The sequence below is a fragment of the Strongylocentrotus purpuratus genome, unplaced genomic scaffold (genome assembly GCF_000002235.5).
Source record: "Strongylocentrotus purpuratus isolate Spur 01 unplaced genomic scaffold, Spur_5.0 spur5_contig_838, whole genome shotgun sequence".
Taxonomy (NCBI): domain Eukaryota; kingdom Metazoa; phylum Echinodermata; class Echinoidea; order Camarodonta; family Strongylocentrotidae; genus Strongylocentrotus; species Strongylocentrotus purpuratus.
The window spans coordinates 1,812,624-1,835,541 of record NW_022145544.1 but is presented as its reverse complement, the minus strand read 5'-3'; the positions used below and the strand labels follow the sequence as shown (position 1 = coordinate 1,835,541).

Below are 22,918 nucleotides of genomic sequence, written 5' to 3'. Positions count from 1 at the left end.
GAGCGCGAACGTCGATACATATATTTTCCCGCCCATCACGGCACATTAGTTTGCACGGAGGAGTATCCTGAGTAATATGAGTCTCTGTCAACAAGTTGTCTTACCGTCTCGGGTAGAGGACGTTTCTTTCAACCATTAAATATGTTTGCACAGGAAATCGAACACTCTCAAATTGAAGGCAGGAAAGTGAAGGAAGGGGCTATGGCTGTTCGCTGAGAATATTTCGAACCGTTATGTATGGCGTCGGTACTGATTCATCGACAAATGTTGTGCTCCCCCCCCCCCCAGCCCTCCAAAACAAAGTAAAATACCCTTTCATTTGCAACCTGATTTGGTTTGGTGCATAAATTTCAAATACTTGGGTACAAAAAAATAATCAAAATACGAATTAAGAACTGAAAGAAATGCCTGGATAGTTTATATTCAGAGCGTAAAATGGCTCTGTTCTTTCTGGGGATCCACAATACTTAATATCGAAGGGTGTGGTGCCAACCCCATTCTCTAGTGACTACGAGTACCTCGTCTTGTTCTAGACGAGTGCATTGATTTTCTACACCCCTCCTTCCTCATCGTTTCGAATCCCTGATAAATCGGAGTATATATGATAATTATAGTGAGGTGGAACGTACTTCATCCCACAATGAAGAATGAGTGGGGATTATAATTTCTCCGAGGTGCACAGTTCAATAAACTCGTCTGGGAAAAGTCTAATGAAGACCCTGAAACAGACGTTGACTCTTTGGAAGAAGCATTCAAACCAAGAAATTTGCTGTTTCAATCATAATATTTGTTTAAACTCTTTTAAGAGAATATGTTTTAAAATCCTTTCCACATGCATACCTGATTTATACGATATATTACGAAATAAAGAGGATTAATTCTGTTGCCATGGCTATAATAACACGGATCACTCTCATTTTTTACCAATGATAATCCTCAGAATATTGCTCTATCATGTATTCATCATTGTAGGATTATAGGATATAATTATCAGTCAATAAGTGGGTTGATCCATCGAAACTCCCTGAATAATGTATTCACTTTGAAGGAAGTTCCATTAATATTGTCTTTAAAAGAAGAACAAACCTCTTTATTTGCCTGATTCTGTCAATATATTTTTTGTCTATCTGGCTCTGTTCATGTTTTCCAACGATCTAAAAATACATCACCAACATTTGCGGCTTCCATTTTCAACTTCCTTACCATCAAAGTAATATATTCTGTGCTTCCCTGGGGATATTCTTTTTCACGAAAGCACTTGGATGAGAAATGCACAAATCACCTAAAAATATGTTTTTTTTAGACAAATGCTATGATGTACAAGGTGGATTGTTTTATCATGAATCCTCGTATATGTTTATTCATCTATTTATTTATTCTGTGTTCTTTATACATGGTAGTCACTTAAGTGCATAAAACCGATTTGCAAGAGAACCTTGCATAAGAGGGCCCTCTCTTATGAATATTTTAATATTTTATTTCGTCGTAGCAATTTTTGTCCTTCCAATTTTATTATTACCATCTTAAAACGGTTTGGATGTTGTAGTAATTGGGTTCGGATATTGAGTCACTCTTGTCGAAAGGGTAATGTTAGTTAAACAAAGAGGAAAAGTACTCGATTTGGGATTTATCGAGAGGATGAAAGTGTTTATTAATTCACAAAGAAAATCCTGCCCGAATTGTATTTTTCTATTACAAAAAATAAGTCCAAGTATCAAGAAATCCTTTATTCATAAGACACTGTATCTCCTTCTACATCAGATTATTCGTCAACAAGTGCACTAATGCAGTTAAACGATTCCATTTGTTAAGAAAGGAGCGGTTTTTGTCCCAATCGCAAAAAATGAGCAAAATGTATCATCTTTAAACCAAAGTGCAGGAATACAAAGCACAACCGGGACTTTTATTATTCGTCGTTCATTTCAGGTGCCTTGGGATCATCCAAATTAAGTCTCACGATTAAGCGTCTCGACAGTAGACCTACCTTTTGTGTTTTTTCCTTCCTATTCAAGATAATTGACCTTACTAATCCACTTCAGTAGGCCTACTTGTCTCGAGCTCAAATTATCCTCTTTTTTTGTGGACGGACGTACCCCTACTCTCAGATTTATCCGTTCTACCCGGCCTCTCAGGTCACGATTAATTATTTAAAGAAATCCCGAGGACCCTGCATTAAGAGGGCAAATCAGACGTTCCCCCCCCCCCCCTTCTTTTAGAATTAACCTGCCAAAACACTTTCGCGCACGGGTCTTCGCTGCAAAGTGTATTGAAAGGGCGAGTCTTATAGAAGGGCGAATGTGTATACGGGCGATACGTGCCCTGGCGTTCGGGATTCGTTCAAAATGAACGGATAGATGAGTGGATCGGATGGAGTCGGATTTCGCGCCGCCTGAGGGGCAGATATTCGGCAGGTAAATGTCACGCGTTGCCGCCTAGTCTTCTGGTTTATAGACGTCATTTGAAAGGATTTTAAAGGAGCTTTCACTCGGCTCAATCCGCGTTAGGGACATATCATGAAAATTCCTAGTTTCTGTTGGATTCGATTAACTCGTCCATTGATATTAGTGACGATTCACTTACAAAATATCAATGCATGCTCTTTTTGATTAGCATGATTTTTTAGACACAATAAATTGTTTTATTCATTATGTATTATGAATTAATGTGATTGCAAGCAAACGGTCAAATAAGAGGAGCGTAAAACAAGCAACAACAACAAAATAAAAAGACTATTAAAAAAGAATAGAAAGAATTTAAACGCAACGGTCAATCGAGAGTATATTGCGGACGTAAGGCAGAATTTTACATATACATTTTACCCAATGCGTCTTCTCATATTTATATTACCAATAATGCGCTCTCCTAATATTTCCTATTTTCGACTCTCAAAACCTTTCGAGGCGGTTAGACTTCGCTTTAACTCACACTTCCAAAATTGCCTCTCATGGAGAAATCTTTAAAGATTATCAGAGCAACACGAGTTTAGTTCTTCCAGTGGAGAAGGCTCATCAATAGAGTACACTCACCCGTATTCAAGGCACAACTCTGCTAATAATAATAATAATAGTAGGAATGGGACAAATCAAAGTGCCCCTCCCCCCACAAGTCATCTGTATATCGGCGACTATTTTTCAACTTGTGTTGGAAAATAGTATGAGCTTTGTTTGAATATATAGAACACGATCGCTTTTTTCGATTTTTTTTTCTTCTCTTGAGCGATTTCAATAACCAATAAAATATTGTACAAAAGAACATCCCATAGAATGTGTGGATTACGTAATAACTCTACTCATGTTCTCACACTTCAATAGGCAACGTACAAGGTTATTGAAAATGCCATTGGTTGGAGCTAGACATTACAATTCTACGAATAATCACGATTCCTTCGCTTTAACCAGGAAATCACACCCCCCTTTAACTCACACTCCCAAAGTTACCTCTGAAGGAGAATTTTCTAAAGATTTTATCAGAGCAAAACAAGATAAGTCCTTCCACGGTAGAAGCCTCATCGATAGAGTACACTCACCCAAAATACTACCACAGGCACAACTCTGCTACTAACAGAACAAATAATGGTGACCTTCCCCCCCCAAAAAAAAAGTCATCTGTATACAGGCGACTAGGCCCTATTTTTTCGTTTTGTGTTGGAAAATAGTTTGAGCCTTGAATAGAACACGATCGCTTTCTTTCTGTAAAAATAACCCTTGGACAATTTCAATATCCTATTATAATAATTATGTGCCATACAAAATCATGGGGGGCATTCGATTAGTTTTCACGACAAAAACAAGTATGGGAGCTTTGGATCGGCTACGTTCATATCTACATAAGATTATGCGTGGGGGCATATGCATCTGATACAATGCCATTTCACGTGATATCACTTCATGACGGGGGTGAGGTTTGTAGCAACATTGAATTATTGCAAATATTGATATTATTATATTGGTTTCATCGACGGCTACGTAATATGAATGGATACAATTTTTACACATCACAACTTTACCAGTGACTCTCACACCACTTTTTTGAAAAATGGCTAATTGCGTTGTTTCGAAGTAGTGACAACGTTTTCATCAGTAGGCCTAAATAACGATTCTTCATTACGTTTGCATCATTGTTAGTATTGTGTTTGATAATAGTTCATCACGACAGTGAGCCCATGGGGTTTATTGTAGCCCAGAGGTTTACAGTAACTTATAATCATGTCCATGCGGGGGGGGGGGGGGGGGAGGAAATGGTTTCATTGTCTAAACTATTTACCTCCTAAGACACCAGTACTGACCGTGTAAAACCAAATTCTGTCCGATCTTCCTTGAATAGGGTATAGTAAGGTCGTGGGCTGCTTCTAGCGAAAAGCCTAATGCATAAATACACGTTGTACGAGGCTCTCCTGGGATTGGGTTACTCATTAACTGGAACGCACGAGTGAGAAAAAGAAATACGAGTAGACAAAGTTTCAGGTGAAAATCGATGGATTTCCCTGGACGGGGCGAAAAAATACGGAAACCGGAGTGGCTGTGTATGTTGTTGGCTTGTAGTAAGATGGTTCGATTGACAAGTATTACAGATATAGGGATGCTTACCTTGGATACAATTTACATAATGATGAGAAAACCGAGGAGTTGTGTATGCTGGCTTTGGCTTAGCGAGAAAAACAAATGTTTTTGACGGTGTACAACTGGCACTAAGTTGCCGGTATTTGGTTTGAAAACAAAGCAGAGAGCGAACAAGAGAAATGCAAGCATCTTCAAAGATATCGCGTTGTGCTGTAATCTGATTAAATATCATCTTTACATTTTTCAATTATATTCTGTTTGATCCAAATATGTGATAATGATCTATGAATATTTAACACTGTATTTATACCGTGATTTCTTTTATATGAAAAATTATGATTGAGATAAAAAATATAATGATTTTCCATTTCTTTGCATTTCTTTACATGTCTATAATATTCCCTCTTCAGACTGTCGGTTCATTATTGTTTTATTTGAAATAATACTCTTTTCGACGAAGAGGACGATGAGAAGGATGAAGAAGATGATGATAAAGACGACGGAGATGAAGATGATGATGATAATGATGGTGGTGATGGTGATAACGATCCCATATATTAATCATTCTTATAGTGATGATATTCATGATTCTTATAGTGATGATATTCATGATTCTTATAGTGATGATATTCATGATTCTTATAGTGATGATATTAATAACTCTTATAATAATAATGAAAATAATAATGATATAGTGATGATATTAACAACTTTATAGTGATGATATTAATAATTCTCAATGGTGTTTTCTCTCTTTGTCTCTCGGTAGGTCTCAGTCACCTCTAGCTCAGCTGTATGGTTCTAAGGCTACCATGGAGTATCATCACTTCAACCACGCAGTCATGATTCTTAGTAGCCAGGTAAGTCTCTTTTCTAAGTAACAGTCGACAAACAAGAGAGAAAAAATACAAGTATTGCTGTATTTTCTCTCCATGCCCTATAACAGCCTGAAAAACATTTCAAACTTGTTTAGAGCGAAGGTGTCGGCAAAAAACAGAGGCAAATGAGAATATTATGATCCATGGAAACCGAAAGAGATGATGTTAATGTTGGGACGGAGAATGGGATGTTTATGTAGAGTATAGTGAGGCTGATGAGGTGGAAAATTAAGGTGATGATGGCAAGGATGAAGGGGATGATGATAAAGATGACGGAGATGAAGATGATGATAATGAGTGTTTCCGATGTTGGTGACGAGGACGATGATGATGATGTTTTTCAGGATTGCGGTGGTTGTGTTGATGGTAGTAATTATAATGGAATACAACTTGGCAATGACAATAATTAGAGTCATTTATCTTTTAACACAATCTTCCATAGTGACTGTCACAGGAAAATACCGACCCATTATAATTTTATCCACATCACATTGGAGATTACCATTACACCGTCAATGGCATTTTTCAAGTAGCTAATAGAGTTTCTTCTCAAGTATAGCAGGCCCGGGGATGGAAATTGAATCCTTTTTAAACCCAAGTGTTCGATTTTCTTTTTTCTTCTTCAGGGTCACAACATCTTCGGGAACTTGTCACCTGAGCAGTATAGCGAGGCAATGAATATCCTCAAGCATTCGATAATCTCGACCGACCTCGCCCTCCACTTCAAGTAAGTCTCTCTCATCTCCTCCACCGCTCAAGGGTCGCCAAATTAAAACAGAAATGCCCGATATTTTCTCTTGTTTCTCTCGGAGCGTTATGTTTCTTTCTTTAAAATCCGTCTGCGTTTGTTTAGCCAGGAGGGATTAAACCTCCCTGCAAGGTCACTGACAGGTGGTTATCTCATCAAATCAGCTCTCAACTTAAGAAGAAGAGAACCATGGGGACTAATGGTTACCGATTAGGCATTGTTTGCTATATAGAGGGCGCAAGTAGCTATAAGTAGTGTAGTTGGGCTTTAAGCCAAGGTTTGTAATATAGTCGCAGCTGCCAACTTTCTTTAAATATTTCATGGGTCAAAATTGCCGAAACAATTGGTGTGATGACAGCTGTATAATACAACAATTCTTTAACTTTCTTTCTTTAACAAAATATCAAATTATCTATGATCTGTAGGACATGAAAAATGATTCTCCATTCTTTTTGTGAACACAAAGTTTGTTTCTTAATTCAGTGGCGCTTCTGTTTGTTTGTACATGGACCCTCGAAGTTCATAACAGTTTTAAGTCAATAAAGAATTATTTTCACATTTCCTGTGTGATTAATTTATTTTCAGAGTTCGGGGCCAATTCTTTGAGATGATAAGGAATCAGACCCATAACTGGAATTCACCACAAAACAAAGAACTTCTCAGGTAAGTGTGCAGTGACACAACGTTATATACCGCTGGTAAGATCTAAAGGTATTAGCCAAAACAAAACTCATGCACACACAAAAAGCCGATAAAATTTTTCTACATGCTTGGAAATATTCATATGAATCAAAATATTAACATGAATTGCAAGTGAAATGGTATCCCTTTAGAACATAGAGAGTACGATTTAGAGTAATTATATGCTGTAGCCTACTTCTTAGCGGCATTGTTTTTTCTTTTGATAAAAAGAAGCTTTGAAAATAAATGCAACGGTGGCTTAAAGTATCTTTTGAATCTCTGGATATAACAATTGTGGGGGAGAGGATTAGAATTGTAGCAGTGCGTGAAAGGATTGGGACGAGAAAACGAGCCAACGCTTCTCCCTGAAACATGAACTTTCTTCCGAGAGTATGATATTGCCCAACGTAAAGCACAATGACGTTTACTAACCAAGTTGGCTTTAGAGGTGAAAGAAAAAATATCAGAGAAACAGATCAGACAAATTTTATGAAAATATGATAGTAGCTGTCGAACGTTACAACTTTCCTTATTCATCTAAGTCCGAATTAAACTTTCACCAATCCCTTTCTCAGATTGATATGTTTCCTTCAGATCAAAGTACTATTAATGTCATATTCTATCTTAATGCATGCAGCGTCATACCAAAAGACGTTAAAAGATGGGAGTTGTTGCTACCTTGTTTGGCGTTCAACAATAAGGGATAGAGCAACGTCGATCTGGCGCTGCTCAATGGCTGCCGGGCTCACGATCAATTGGGCAAAAAGAATTTCCGTTTCGGTTTAATAAAATTTGGAGTGGACTATTAGGCTATTATTAATGTAAGGTCTATCACACCATGTTGAGAAAGAAAATATTTCTTGTTCATACCGACATGCAGGTCGATATTGATGACGGCGAGTGATGTTGCTGCGAGCACGAAACCATGGAGGATACAACAGAAAGTGAGTCATAAGGAAAAACAAAAATATTAATTGAAAGTACTTTATTTTTTTACCATATAGGATGAAGCCATTTATATAAATTGACGCCCGGTAAAAGGGAATGTTTGTATAGTTGGTCTTCTGCACGCGGGACTGCCCAGGTTTATTCTACAACCTCCCCCCCCCCCCCCCCCCACCCCGCTTATATCTGCGATTCCATCGTCCCCCATATTTTTTTATCTGGATATGTCACCGAATGAATTACATATATCGTCTGCTGTTAAATCTCATTGGCTAATGTATTGCCGTTACTTGGAAATCCTGAATGCGTTTCATCTCCTATTAGTTTAAGTTGTGACGAAAGCTGCCAAGAACAATTTACATTCAACGTGTCTTGAACACAGACTTTACCTGAAACATTCCGTTCATAAAGTAGTATATAATATGTTGTATCTTTACGCTTTCTTTCTCTCACTTTCTTTTTTTAGATTGCCGAACTGGTGACGAGTGAGTTCTTTGATCAGGGAGACATGGAGCGGAAGGAACTCAAAATCGAACCCACGGTAAGCATTGGTGAATTTTGTGGACAAAATGAATTAAAAAAACATGTATGAACACTGTCTTGTTAGCGCCGGAAATCCGCCAGGCTCTGACGCTCACGGCGCTTGTACATATTATATTACCCTAGTTGTAGTCGAGCTCCAAAGTAACTTGCGCTCAAGCATATCACGTAGTTTTCCGATGGGTAGTTGTTCTAGAGAATGGTTGTCGTAGGGGTTAGTTGTCTGGGGGTAGTTATCCTAGGGGGTAGTTGTCTGGGGGTAGTTGACCGGATGGTAGTTGTCCCGGGGGGAGTCGTCCTAGGGGGTATTTGTCTTAGGGGGTAGTTGACTGGGGGTGCTTATAGGTGTTCTATATAGAACCCTTGCATATAATATACCTCTATTTTGTGAGTACATAACATTGTAGTTTGTTTCGACCGTCAAACTAATATTTTATCTTAAAGAATAAGTTAAAAGAAATTCAGTATTAATAGTATTATCATATAAGACTGAGAAATTTTGAAACAAAGGCTTACTCTTAATAGTGTAATTTGTTATTTATTATCATTGTATGATTTTTTTTTTCATGTTTAACTTTAACGAATAAAGAAAAGCAATATAAAACAATTACTTTGAATGCTTTATCCACGATCTTGTTTTTATTTCAGTCTATGTTCGACCGGAGCAGAAAAGATGAGCTCCCAGAAATGCAGCTTGGTTTCATTGACGGAGTCTGTATACCACTTTATGAGGTAGGTTCAGTGGTATATGCAGGATATTTTCAAGGGGGTGTTTTAAAATTTGAAAATCGCGCCGAAAATTTCGCAACGACTCAGCCAGCCGCTGAAGAAGCGAGGGGGGGGGGGAAAGAGCTATATATATATTTTTTTAACAATTAAAAAAAAATTGAGGGAGGTTAACCCCCCCCCCCCCCCTCTGCGTACGCGCCTGGGTAGGTTATAGTTTTTTTTCTCAATTACCTCGCCCTGAGATAACAAGAGAAACTCAAATGAGACAAGGGGCCCGCTTATAACGATTTGCGATGGATCCAAATCAATCGCAAGTCCTCCAATTAATCGCAAGTTTATTAACATAGTTGCGATTGATATCAATCGAAAATAAGTTGCGATTAATATCAACTCTCTGTAAGACAGGGCCCAGATTAAATATAGTTTGTTTGTTTGTTTGCTTTTTGTTGTAGCATTTCACGTTGATGCGATGGTCCAGACATTGTTATAATTCCTGACTTTGGGATATATAGAATTAGTATTGTTATAAAGGGGGAGGGGTCTCATTCTTTCCGCCAAATGAGAAATTTTAGGTCCGGCCTGGGAAGGGAGGAGGCAGGAATAATATTTCCCCCAACATGATTGTTTTTTTTCTCAAAGATGTGGGCGTAGCTCTTCCAGTCGCCTTCTTGATAGACCTGGGGCTGTTTCACAAAGATCCTAAGTAAAACTTAACTCTAAGTTGGACTTACAAATTATGGAGAACCATTTGTAGCCTTAAAATAAAATATATTCAAAAGTGAAAATTCAAGTATTTTAGACTTTTGTAAATGCCACGTTAAGAACATGGCATCTCCTTGATAATAGAAAATATGAATGATTTGAATCAATATTTTATGCCTTTTAAAATACCTTTAAGATGCTAACGACTTTCCATAATAATAGTTAAGTCCAACTTAGAGATAAGTTCAACTTAGGATCTTTGTGAAATACCCCCCGGGAGAGGCAACGGATAACCGATTTCTGTTTTAAAACATTTGGATCTGTAAACAAAATGGTTCAAGCCAAGGCAGGTGACTGACTATATACCTGTGAAAAAAATGTATCTCCGTAATGAGACACAACTTATACTAACACATTCTTTCTGTTTTATTTTCCTCCCCCTCAATACAGTCTCTCGTTCATGTGTCAGTCAAGTTCAGACCTATGCTGGATGGTGTGACAGCTAACAGACAGAAGTGGTACGACCTCAACGAACAGAGGAAGAGAAGGAAAAAAAGCTCTTATCACAACTCGAAGCAAGGGAGCGTATAGTTCCCAAAGTATCATGAATGAACAATAGCCAATCACAACAATTGGAAGTGAATGGAACTCTAAATGACTTTGCGTGCAACTTGTGCAAGAGAGTATTGCTACTGCGTGCTACAGTAAGACTCTGTGAAAAGGATTATACTACATCAAGACTCTGAAAGCGATATATATGGCAGTCTCTGGACCTTGAGAAGGAATTAAATGAATGGTTTACTCGGACATTGTTTGATGGTTTGTTTTAACCCTGACTGCTAAGAAATTGTGAGTAAGAAGCCAGGTGACCGATGGCTTGAAGTCCTCTCCGAGGGACTGAGTAATTAGGAGTAATGCCTTATCAAAGGGCACTGGTGCATCGACTTGGTTTTGAACCCAGGATCTCTCAGTTACGAGATCACTGCTCTACCACTGAGCCATCGGGCCTCCATTTAATGAGGGCATATTGATGAACAGAGGGTGTACGAACAGGAATTAGGCAAATTCGTTGAAACCAATAATTATGAGCAAGAGAAAGAGAGAGAGAGAGGGTGAGAGAAAGAGAAAGAGAGAGGGAGAGAGAGAGAGAGAGAGAGAGAGAGAGAGAGGAGAGGAGAGAGGAGAGGAGAGAGGAGAGGAGAGAGACAGAAAGTGTGTGTGAGAGAGAGAGAGAGAGAGAGAGAGAGAGAGAGAGAGAGAGAGAGAGAATGATGAAGACGGAAACAGAATGTAAGTTGGAATTAACGAGTCATTTTGTTATGATTCCATACTGAAATGCATAATCACAGGGTCCCGATATTGCACTCTGCAGTATATAAATTGTCTTGAACGTTAAAAATACAAACTGTCATGTTAAGAAAAATTAGAATTTTTAAAGCAGTTGGAAACCCCTTCACCAGCCCCCCCCCCCCTCCCCCAAAAAAAAGAAATAAGAAGAAACAAGGTTATTCTCAACTGCATAATGTATTAAAAAAATGCCAATAGAGTGAACATTGTAATTTCATACAACATTAGTATGTAATCTACATGATTGTAATACTAATATAACAAGGGTCTTTTTCTCCAATGATGATCTCCATGATAAAAGTTAAGTTATCCATATTTTTTTTTAATGAAAAGTAAATTCCCGTACTACTATGCTACAGTAAATACAAAAGAAAAAAAATGGATTTGTCATGGCAGCAATAAATTCCTTTAGATGAATTCAGAAATGTTATGCCATGATGGATGGAAATAACTCAAGAGTGTTAAAGAGTGTGATTATTGATAATTTAATGCCACATCATAATTATGTGTTTGTCACAAAAGGCAAAATACTCTTGTAAACAAAATATCAGTGCTAATTGTATACACATTTTCTCTACTTCGAAAGAAATAAACTGTATCACCATTTCAATCAACATTAACATATGCCATTCTTAGTTGAGTAAACGGTACATGTATATCACATTTTCAGGACTGAATCCGACTGATTATCTTATTTATCTGCAAATAAATATTTCAATATCAAAACTTTGACTCAAGAAGGTGTCAAGACGTGTGAGGAGTAGTCTGAAAAGTGGAATTGAATAATGATAAAATGTGATGTGAATATTGTTATTAACAATATGAATGTACATATTTGTTATATCAGAAAGCAAACTTATAATAAATGTACATATACATTTTATTACCTACAAGTACTTTCATTTCTTATTCCCAATAAGTAATCATTATAAATTATGGTTTACAGATGATTTATATGTTTAATAATTTCGACTTGTAATCAACTTTATTATTTAAGCATAATTGAGATCTTTTGTAGCATGATGACATTGTAGTGTGTCACCCCTAAGTCAATAGTATACTTTTATGAAAATCCCAGTCAATGTTTACCAACTTTCATTCTTTATCATACCAAACTATTATATCATATAATTATCAAATTCAAATTATTCACTGATAATGGTTCCAAATGATATTAAAAAAATTTGATATCCTTTCCAGAAAACCTTACAGCGAAGGGACCTCCCATAAAAAAAATCTTACACCCCTAGTAAACAGGCTCATATATCTTATTGGTCAGTTAATATTTCATGTAAAATTGTCATACCTTATCTCATGGCTACGCTGTATAAAGCAATGAAACGTTATCACCCCCCTTATGATATAACCCTTTACATGCTTATAGCAACACTTTGTTGACCACCCTACTACCAAATTGATTTTTCGGTCAAGCATTGAATCAACTACCTCAAGCATGTTTATCTGCCAAAAAAAGTTCATCGGCTAATTGTGTCAGCACCATAAGCAAACTATTTGGAGTCTGGGACTCATGCAAAAGATATATTTCAAAAGAAGAACCCTACCTACAAACCGGTAATCAGAAAACTCACTTTTGGAATTGAAGATATTATGTACCATTTCATCCACTTTTAACAAATAGTAATCCTTGAAACGTATTCTCTTAGATGATTGATTTCGCCCCCATATTATTTTACATTGGAGAAAATTCTCCCAGTCATCGTATGATGTTCTATAGTTGATGAAGTATACTGAAACATATAACATCTAAGACAGTAACGATGTATAAGATTGGAACTTGAAAGAGATGGAATAAAATCAAAGTGGCTTACCTTCATGCATATGTGTGTGATGATTTTGTGGGTGTTTGTGTGCAGATATTTTTTGAATTCTTACTATATATAATACATCCTTTTAATAATGAAATAAATTAATGACCACAAAAGTTCAAAATGACTTGTGTAGTCTGCCTTTGAAGGCTTGTGGAGAGGGCTAAAAACCAACATTCGACTTGCAAAATATGACAGATTAATAAGTTGCATGTTTGATTGTATTGGACTAATTGGATGGTTATTTGATGATGATGGTGATTATTATAATGAAGATGTCAGATGATGACAGTGGTGATGATGATAACTGGTGGTGATGATGATGACAATGTTGATAATGACAGCATGATATTGATGATGGTGGTGGTGGTGGTGATGATGATGATGATGATGATAGTTTTTTTGTCTAGTGCCGATATCTCCCTCGGCTAGACGCTTATGACGCTTGCTCTAAAATGGCTCACAGCTCTGCATTTAATGAGTAAATTCAATATATTGGTTAGACTGTGTTACACACAAATATGACCGACATATTGTTTCTCCTAGTATCCAAATACATACATTATTTTGACCCCCCCTCCCCAACAAAAACAAAAAAGAGAAAGATAAAATAATGACACACTTCAAAATACACTCTTCATACTCAAAACAAATGGAGGTTTACAAGCTTTTTTTCAAGTCTGTACAAAAAGAGCACAGCACTGTGCAGCAAATTTATTCCTTTCCTTTTTTCCATCACTCGGTCATCATAGAAACTTTGCTGTAGTAGAATCGAATATCATCTAGATATATTTTCATAAAACAATCCAAGTTTGTATATATTGATACAATACAATAGTGTTAAAAAGGTCTAGCTACACACCACATCATAGGTAATGAAGACTAGACTCGAAGAGGGCATGTAGCTGTCAAGAATGCTACACCAATAGTCACAACACACACAAAGAGAACCCGACTAGGAGTTAAATAAATACCAATGGTTTATAGGGTCTAAGCAATCCAATTACCTGTAAATCCATCACCCAAATAGCTAGGGGTTTTTTTAGTAAGAAAGGGGTACTTAATGCACATGTTTAAGGATACATGCTGGTGCAAAAAATAACAAGTATTTGTTCTAGAGCGATGGCTTTGCGAACTATCCTTTCTTGGCAAGTAGTTTTGTGTCACAGAAACCCTGACAAACGAGCACCAACATATTAAATGTAGGGAAGCTTTTAAGTACACTGTATGTAGCTGCTTCTGAGGAAACCACACCTGTCTAAAACATAAAAGGCCCTGTTTTTGCAACATTAAGAAGAAATCCTTGACTACTCGTACCAGGTAAAATACAATCTAGAACTTAATGAAGTTGAAAATTTAAAAAAAAATTGTCATAATGTCAACAGTTCATTAAACACATACCCTAAGGAAGCCCAAAGTCTTTGTAAAACCCTTCATGAGGCCTGCACAGCATTTCATCAGGAAAAAAACAAAAAACACACAATGATAAGGTCTCAAGAGTCAGAACGGTATTGACTGTGTAACATTATACAAGCTAGATATCTGGAAACTGTTCTGTAAAGACTTGAAGTGATATGACACGATACAAGTCAATGCACTTTTGGTTCTGAAGAAGTCGACCCATCTTCCTTGCCAACTATACAGGCCATGAAACCAACTTCTGATTGATCTAGTCAGTAAACATAGCACACTTCCATGACATTCCATGGCCACAACATTTCCTCAACACTCAAATCACAATATATATCTATATTTTAAAAAAAGAAAAAAAGTCTGATATAAATGCCCATGAAGTAGTACACAATCACTATCTGTTTACAACAGCTCTTTACAATAATAACCCAATCAACTGATTCATTGTGTCAAAAAAAGAATGAAACAGAAACAAAATTGGGCATGTAACCACTTTGTAGACCTTCAAATTCAAGAAAGAAAAAGTATCGGTAAGTACTAGCAAGATACATTTCATAATTCAATATTTTCAAATGTTTTCATATTTGAATCATATTGAATCCATCCCAAGTCAAACCAGTAACACACTGCTCGTGATATGCAGTCTAGATACCTTAAGTAAACTGATGTTTTAATAATAACAAATTGATACATTTTAATGATACAGTTTGATCTTATATTGTACCTTACAGTGGAAGGCCCAGCCCTCACAATGGGAACAACTGAGTTTCGAGGTATTTTACTATAGCTATCACTGGTTTTATTCTTTGAAGTAATAAATTAACCATGTAACATTATGATATTACTGCAACTTTAGAAATCGTTTGGCAATTTAGCTTAAAAGGGAGGGAGGGGGGGGGGGGGGACTATTGTATCCAAGAAACACATATTATTCATCAAAATTTGTTATGATACTGGAGGAACCAAAGAGATAAAATAATGAAGAGATAGCACATGCCATATATAGAAGAGTAATAAGTGAAAATCATTTGGTCATCTTCATCATCGGTCCTACAAGCATAGTTTTAGGGTCAAGGGTTAGGTTTATGTCAGTCACCTAAGTCTATCCCCTTACAGTATATAACATTTCATTTGTTTTGTTAGCATTTGACCAATTGTGTGCAGGACCAATGGGATGCAAGGAGGACAAAGTACCATAAGGGCTTTCGTAAATCACACACAATACAAAAATCAAGAATTCACATCACTAAAGAAGATTTTGTAAACATGACAAACCCATCTGTGACCTAGGCATTAACAAAAAATAAAGAAATTTCATCTATCTACAATTAAACAAAAGTCATGCTTTAATGTGGTATTAGAACTAGCAACTGTAATCTAGCCTTTAGTTTTACATCCATTGTAGCATGGTATATTCATATCTGGTTTAATAGTCACCCCTATAAAAGATCATCTTGTTTGTATGGAGCCAGAAGGGCGTTAACCCATATACCTTCTCACAGGGTCAATGCACTTTTGGCTCCAAAGTGACGATCTGCCTACAGAGAACTCAAATTGTTTTAAGTAAATTTCAACTTAATTTAAAAGGATGGCAAATATATGCTTAAAATTACGTTCTAAAAAATCAAGATGCATTGTACATGTTAAATCTCACATCTGTAAGGAAATAAAATAATACACATCAACAAAATAATGTTAATAATTCAATCGAAATACAATTTGATCTCTGCTATTCATGGGTGAAATCATTCATATCCAGAAAGAGAGAGAGAGAGAGAGAGAAAGAGCCTTCTAATGTCTTTAAAGAATAAATAAAAGAGAGTAGAATATCAAACTAGATATTATGATAAAATGACAGGTAGAGAAGAGGACTATCCTCCACCCAAAAAGAAAAGTCAGGGAAAAGGGGAGATACATGACGAGGGTTAAGACTGCAAATTACATTCCGTGATGTTGTCCAATTCTGGTTATATGATCTAACCTTTATGTGCCTATTAATCTATCAATATCACAGAAAAGGTTTTGGCAAATAATAAAATGATATCACAAGATAACCTCAACAGCCATTCGCATTAAGAAATTAAAGAAAATTAAAATTATTGGCGATCATTAAACTCATTTTGATCTTGACCCTTACAAGGCAAGATGTACACCACAAGAACATATTTCTAATTCACAATATAGTTGCATAGATTGGCAAACTTCAAATGAATTAAAAGAAATTACACTTTATGTACTGCCATTGGTGAGTTATCATGGCTTTCCTACACTTAAATACTGTCGGAAAAAAAAAAAAAAACCCTGAAATTTCATGTAGTTAATCTCAAACATATCAAGATAAGTCTCAATTGCTAATTTTCAAATCGTACAATAGTGCTTAAAAAACAAACAGATAGCTGTACTGTTTCTCAACTAACAAACTGCATACATTAACAATGTAAATTTTGACATTATTTCATATACTTTCAACAAACTAATTATGAATGACTAGTGAATAACTTCAATCACATGCAATCAATGTCACTTAAAGCCCTGTATTGTCCACGATTCATTAGTAGCAAGGTTTCTTTTGATTTCAGTAGTGCACAAACCCAGCGCTTATCAGCAACTTGTCCTTCAATTGACTTCACTGCACAGGTAGGAGTCAGATTCATTTGTGAAGTATCTTGTCAGAGACCACCTTAACACCATGTTTTTATGTTACTAGATTCAATTTGTTATGACCTTGTATCAAAACACATGACCCATGTCATTGTATCCTTACCTCTCGGCTCGTATAAACCCCTTTTTAAGGTGTAATGTATATAAAAGACTAATATATAGTATATGTTCTATCAGTTTCTCCATAGGTTACAGTCAAATTCATTTGTGAAGAATCTTGTCAAAGACCACTATAACACCATGTTGTTATGTGACTAGATTTGATTCATTATGACCTCATATCAAAACACATGACCCATGTCATCGTCTCCTTAGTTATCAGCTTGTATAAACCCCTTTTGAAGGTGTACTGTATATAAAAGGCCAATATATAGTGTATATTCCATCAGTTTATCCATAAGTTACAGTCAAATTCATTTGTGATGAACCTTCTCAAAGACCGCTATAACACCATGTGTTTATGTGACTAGACTTGATTCATTATGACCTCATATCATGTGTTTGTCGCCTTTAATAGCTCTCAGCTCGTATAAACCCCTTTTTAAGGTGTACTGTATATAAAAGATCAATTCAATATATAGTATATACTCTATTCTCGTACAACACGCACTGGAACATTCAACGTTCATGCCTTCTAAGTGAAAGAAAACCAACTTGCCTCTTATCATATACACGTATAAACTATACTTTTTTGAAAAGTAGAATATAAGCAGCTCTAAGCTGGGTTTAAATTAAAAAAAACATTACTCATACTAGTAGGATTAGGTCGCTTGCGGCTGCAGGTTTCTGAATTTTGGTAGGAAGAGACCAAACTTTGTCTCCACACCGGAGAAGGTAGCCACAGCTAGTTGCATGCCACCGATATGATCTGGGTTGACTGGAGGTAGGTCAGCAGGATGATGGGATAGCTTCACTTGGGATCCCTCCGGTCGGCTACAGAGAATAAACAAACAATGAGGGCAGTTTAAGGATAAAAGTGTTCAATATATTACAGGTAGAATTATAAAGTAGCATAGAGGAATTATATAATAAGATATCAATATATATATACTTTCTTTTGTAGATTGATTTAATGTGTTCAATATATTACAGATAGAACTATAAAACAGGATAGAGGAACTATAAAATGTGTCTTTCTAGGAAGAAAATAGTTACAAAATAAAAAATATATATGATAAATACAAAACCCTCTCTTACTATTTTGCACAATCAATTGCTACTGTGACTAAATGTGATCCTTTCTTGTTTACAATTTGCGATGAAAACAATAGATTGTATCCCAATATTAAAAAATCACCTCTTCTGGATATAAAGAATAAATAAATAAAAATTTAAAAAAAGGAAAAGAAAGACATGACTGCTTACCTTCCTCCAAAGTCTAATGGCAAAGCTCTCTGTAGGAGCTCATATGTTACCAGGGTAACACCAAACTGAGGTGATGATCGGAAGATACGTGCTGGAAAGAGAAGAGATCAAATCACATTTCCAGGTTATGAATTGGTTATGAAACCAGATTCGCATATTTAATGAGCTATGACCTTTGACCTACATACTCCGATATCGAACTTAGGCTGTGTTTTGATACAATGTACCTTCATATCAAATTTCATTAAAATCCGTCAATCAATACTAAAGTTATGGATCGGAAACCAGATTCGTATATTAAATGAGCTATGACCTTTGACCTACATACTCCGATATCGAACTTAGGCTGTGTTTTGATACCATGAACCTTCATATCAAATTTCATTAAAATCCGTCAATCAATACCAAAGTTATGGATCGGAAACCAGATTCGTATATTTAATGAGCTATGACCTTTGACCTACATACTCAGAAATTGAACTTAGGCTGTGTTTTGATACCATGTACCTTCATATCAAATTTGGTTAAATTCAGGTCACCCACATTCAACTCAGGACGTTAAATGGAGGCCCCGTGTACAGGAGAGTCACCACCTTTGCACGTTAAGAACCCACTGCCCTATTTGTATAAGAGTAGGGGAAACCCCGGTTTAGTGGACTACCTGCACACCCCCAATTATTTATTTTGGGAGGAGAGATCCAGGAGTTGCAGTGATTCAGTTCCCTTTCAACCTCCCAGGCTCAGGTGACGCCAAATACATAATAATAAAAATAAAATATCCTTACCGGGTCCTCCTTTCCAGAATGCATTGAAACCCTCTTGTTTGTAGATCTTCCTAGCACAATCTATCACTCCGTTGTACGTGGTCTGACCTCGTCTTGCTTCCACCTGTAGTCTTGTCTTGATCACATCGGCGGGTGTGACAGAGTACGCAGCAGGTGCACCTGATCAAACAAAACATGTCGAATTTGAGTTTCTAGACATTTCTTAAAGGCATCGTTTAACAATGTTAAATGTTAAGATGCATAGCCCTATGTGTTATCAGTGTCTATGATATGGTGCAATATTGAAGCCCTAAAAAAAAATCATGCTTCAAAATGATCAAGAAGTGCCTTAAAAAAGTAAAAGTCTTTGAGTGACCAATTTTTACAATACTAGTTTTCCCCAATAGACTGTAGTGTCATGAAAACTGTTAGGTGAACGCGAAATTTGGTTTCGATTTCGAATCATAAATATCTTGATATTCAGAGAGGCAATCGGCTTGTAAAAGTCATGAGGTTCCTGACTGACCTAAAGGTTTATAATTATCATTGCAGCATGAGCTAAATCCAGGATTTTGATCTGAGACAAAGTTACCGGATCCCTTTAACATCACTTTGCATCATATTTTAAAAGACAAGTAGACTAATGTTATCAAATTGAATTCATATCTTTGCAGCATAGTTGCTCTAGCTTTCCTGAAAAAACAACTGATGTTTGCAAGATGGACTCCGACCACAGAGATGCTTTATACACTATGGATAAATTAAAGTTTGCCAACATACAACAACAAACAAGTTTTATGTAGACATGTACTCAACGTTTGTTTTTAAATAGACACTTTTTATTTATTTATTTATACTTTTTAGTTATAGCTAATCATTAAATTACAGAAATGGAAGGTGATATATTTGAGTTGGTGGGAGGGTGGACGGCAACATTCAAAATGATGTGTTCCTGACTTTTGTAATATGTGAGAATGTGGGAACATGTCACCTGTATCCCTCAAAATAAATAAATAATATTAAATTTTTATATAGCGCTTAATACAAATGTCTCTAAGCGCTTTACAAATATAATATTACCCCTTAATAGCTATCTAAACTGAAGAAAAAGGAGGCAGACAATGTAAAACTCCCGCAACTAAATCATGACATATGACACGATAAGAGCGACAGACATCTTACCAGCGATTGTAGCAGATACGAGAAGGGAAAGAGGCGAGTTGTGACCATCTTTGTCGGCAGAGTATTTCTTGAGGTGAGCGTAAGTCGGGAAGTAGATCGCTGAGAATGGGATGTCACGCAAGAAGCAGGCTTTCGACCCCTGACACGCAAGAAATCAAAACAAGACAAAGATAGTCAATTTACGTTGCATGCAAGTGGCTCAGCATAATGACTGGCATTGTTTAAGGGGTCACCAGTCTTATTTGATGAATGAAATGCTATTTAATAATAATAAGGGGAGTGTGCAGAAGATGTTCCTATTGCTCTGTTTTCCCCTCCCCCTCTCTTCCCCCCCCCCCCCAACCATTCAGTCGTTTTTGCAAAAAAATATTAACCCTGCAATAGTGATTTCTCATGTGAACATTGCAATTCAAATACAAGTCAGTGGTTTTAATTTCTGCAAGATAGTTTATGAGGTAGTTTAATACCATTTCTTTAAATAATTTCTGTTTAAAGCGAAACTGAAATTATATGCTTTTATTGTGCATAAAAAATATGTAAAAATATGTAGTGTCTATACAGTACCGGTACATGCTTTTGGCCTTTCTTACCTTATATAGTCCAAAGAGACCAAGATCTTTCAGAACGGTGATGGCAGATACTCTGGGACCTGTCTGAATCTCACCGGCTACTTGCAGTCTAATCTTGACAATCTCTAAAGGGTTGGTGAACATCACCTGTGACCCACCAGCCTGTCAAAGGTCAAAGTTTAAAGGGAAACATAAAACTATAAAAAAATATACTCTGGGTCTAGTCTGAACTTAACAAGTTCTAACAGTTGTTGAACATCAGCTGTGACTCACCAGCCCATCAAATGTCAAAGGTTAACATAAAATATATCAGCAAAATGCTCTATGAATAGTCTGAATCTCAGCAACTATAAAATGAACCTGCTTTCTGATTTTAACAATTTCAAGATAATTGAGAGAAAAAAAAATTGGCATAAGAAAAACGAAGTGTAAACAAAATATTCAAAAGATATTTCTGAGCACACACAGGAAAACCCCCCCCCCAAAAAAAAAAGGAAAAATAAAAACTGTGGGGTAAATCATAGATAGAAAGGTCAGAGAGGATAAAGAGAAAGACAGAATAAGAATTAAATATCCATATATAATATTCAGCAAACAGGTACTGATAGAATAGAGTTCATACATCTGAACCCATGACTCACAGTGTAGCAAGACTGACCTGAGAATATTTTGTATGTAAAAAAATGTAATATTTATTGATGTAGTAATACGTACACATCCTCCTGCAAGCATCTCTCCCCAGACTGGAAACGTGCCATCCTTTCTCCTGACTTTGTCCCTCATAAAGTCATTCATGGTTAGCTTGATAGCTTTCTCAGGTGCTACTCCAATCAGCTGAGGTGGAAGACCTGCAATAGACCACATCACGATTAGTACATGTCCCAAATGACCCCAAATATCCACAGATCTTCAAAACATGATGGAGGTGCTACATAAATAGCCTTAGTTTCCCCTTTTCAAAGAAAATTTCCAGCTTTGTATCATGGAGTGCACTGCTTGTGCATAAATGAATAATGATTACATAACTTTCATGAGCACGTATCCAGAATTTTGTCTCTGTGTATTTCACAAGTTGGTCTGCAATGACCTTTATCTGCTCATGCTCAGACTGCAACTATGAAATGTTTTTTTTTCAACAACATTGAAATTTGTACTTTGAACAAAATTATAATAGTTTGCAAGAATAATGAAAATGAATAAGTGGTATGAAAAATTGAAAGTGTCTATTCTATTAAAGGAGAATAAAACTCAGCCCTTTAAGTCTCATTATCCTGTAAAGAGTAATATTAAAACATGTTTGGAAAAAAAAATAGCTCATTAGAGCCTTCAGAGATGGTTTTATGAACTATTTAATATGACACGCGTCATCTGTCAAGCTTCCCCTTTACGTTTGTTCATTGTTTTTCCAAGCCCAGCAAGTGACAGTTCAGTATCTCATAAATCAATTTGTGGACTGGCCGTACCACTTCGTCTAAACGGATAAGGTTAAAAACTGATGGTTTGATTTGGCTCTTTCACACACAAGACATTGGACATAAGGTTTTAAAGACATCTGGTGATGACTGGCAAATGCCTGCAAACCTAATAGGTAATAAAGATTGTGGTGACCCAGAAATCATTTACCCTTAACCAACGACACATTTTCAATGTAATCTGTTAAGTCAAATAATGTATACACAGCATGAAGTATCAATGAAGATCTGTCAGTGACATATCGTCCCTATTTTCACGAAGTGACGGTAGTGAATGAAAATCACATACACTTTGCATGCAGATTTTCCTCCGTACCGTCACTTTTTGAAAACAGGAACGATATGGATTCCTGAAACCAGGGGAGTGTTTCACAAAGACTAAGATCGACTTTAAGTTTAACTTAACTATGGCAGGCCGTTCATGGCACTATTTTTTCTCACAATTTACTGGCATTGGTCTCTCAAGGACGTACAAATCCATGGTCACAAATCTACAGAATTTTCATTTGTGGATAATTCATTATTTGAAGGAAATTA

The 22,918-nt window shown here is 36.4% G+C and overlaps 2 protein-coding genes across 3 annotated transcripts in view; one reads left to right on the top strand and one right to left on the bottom strand.

Moving 5' to 3' along the window:
• Positions 1-10,913, top strand: part of LOC755676 (dual 3',5'-cyclic-AMP and -GMP phosphodiesterase 11A) — an 87,982-nt gene extending 77,069 nt beyond the window's left edge. Inside the window, exons 14-20 of the mRNA XM_001191221.4 lie at positions 5,329-5,419; positions 6,064-6,164; positions 6,771-6,848; positions 7,747-7,810; positions 8,278-8,352; positions 9,000-9,083; positions 10,233-10,913. Coding sequence (XP_001191221.2) covers positions 5,329-5,419; positions 6,064-6,164; positions 6,771-6,848; positions 7,747-7,810; positions 8,278-8,352; positions 9,000-9,083; positions 10,233-10,373 — 634 coding nt within the window. The 3' untranslated portion in view covers positions 10,374-10,913. The remainder of the gene's footprint in view (positions 1-5,328; positions 5,420-6,063; positions 6,165-6,770; positions 6,849-7,746; positions 7,811-8,277; positions 8,353-8,999; positions 9,084-10,232) is intronic.
• Positions 10,914-13,623: 2,710 nt separating this feature from the next.
• LOC579964 (calcium-binding mitochondrial carrier protein Aralar1) overlaps positions 13,624-22,918 on the bottom strand; it is a 21,569-nt gene continuing 12,274 nt past the window's right edge. For both annotated transcript variants that reach the window (XM_011663558.2, XM_011663559.2), the window contains 6 exons: positions 21,624-21,757; positions 20,931-21,071; positions 20,341-20,479; positions 19,180-19,338; positions 18,395-18,485; positions 13,624-17,962 (listed from right to left, as the gene is read on the bottom strand). In XM_011663558.2, coding sequence (XP_011661860.1) covers positions 17,791-17,962; positions 18,395-18,485; positions 19,180-19,338; positions 20,341-20,479; positions 20,931-21,071; positions 21,624-21,757 — 836 coding nt within the window. In that variant the 3' untranslated portion in view covers positions 13,624-17,790. The remainder of the gene's footprint in view (positions 17,963-18,394; positions 18,486-19,179; positions 19,339-20,340; positions 20,480-20,930; positions 21,072-21,623; positions 21,758-22,918) is intronic.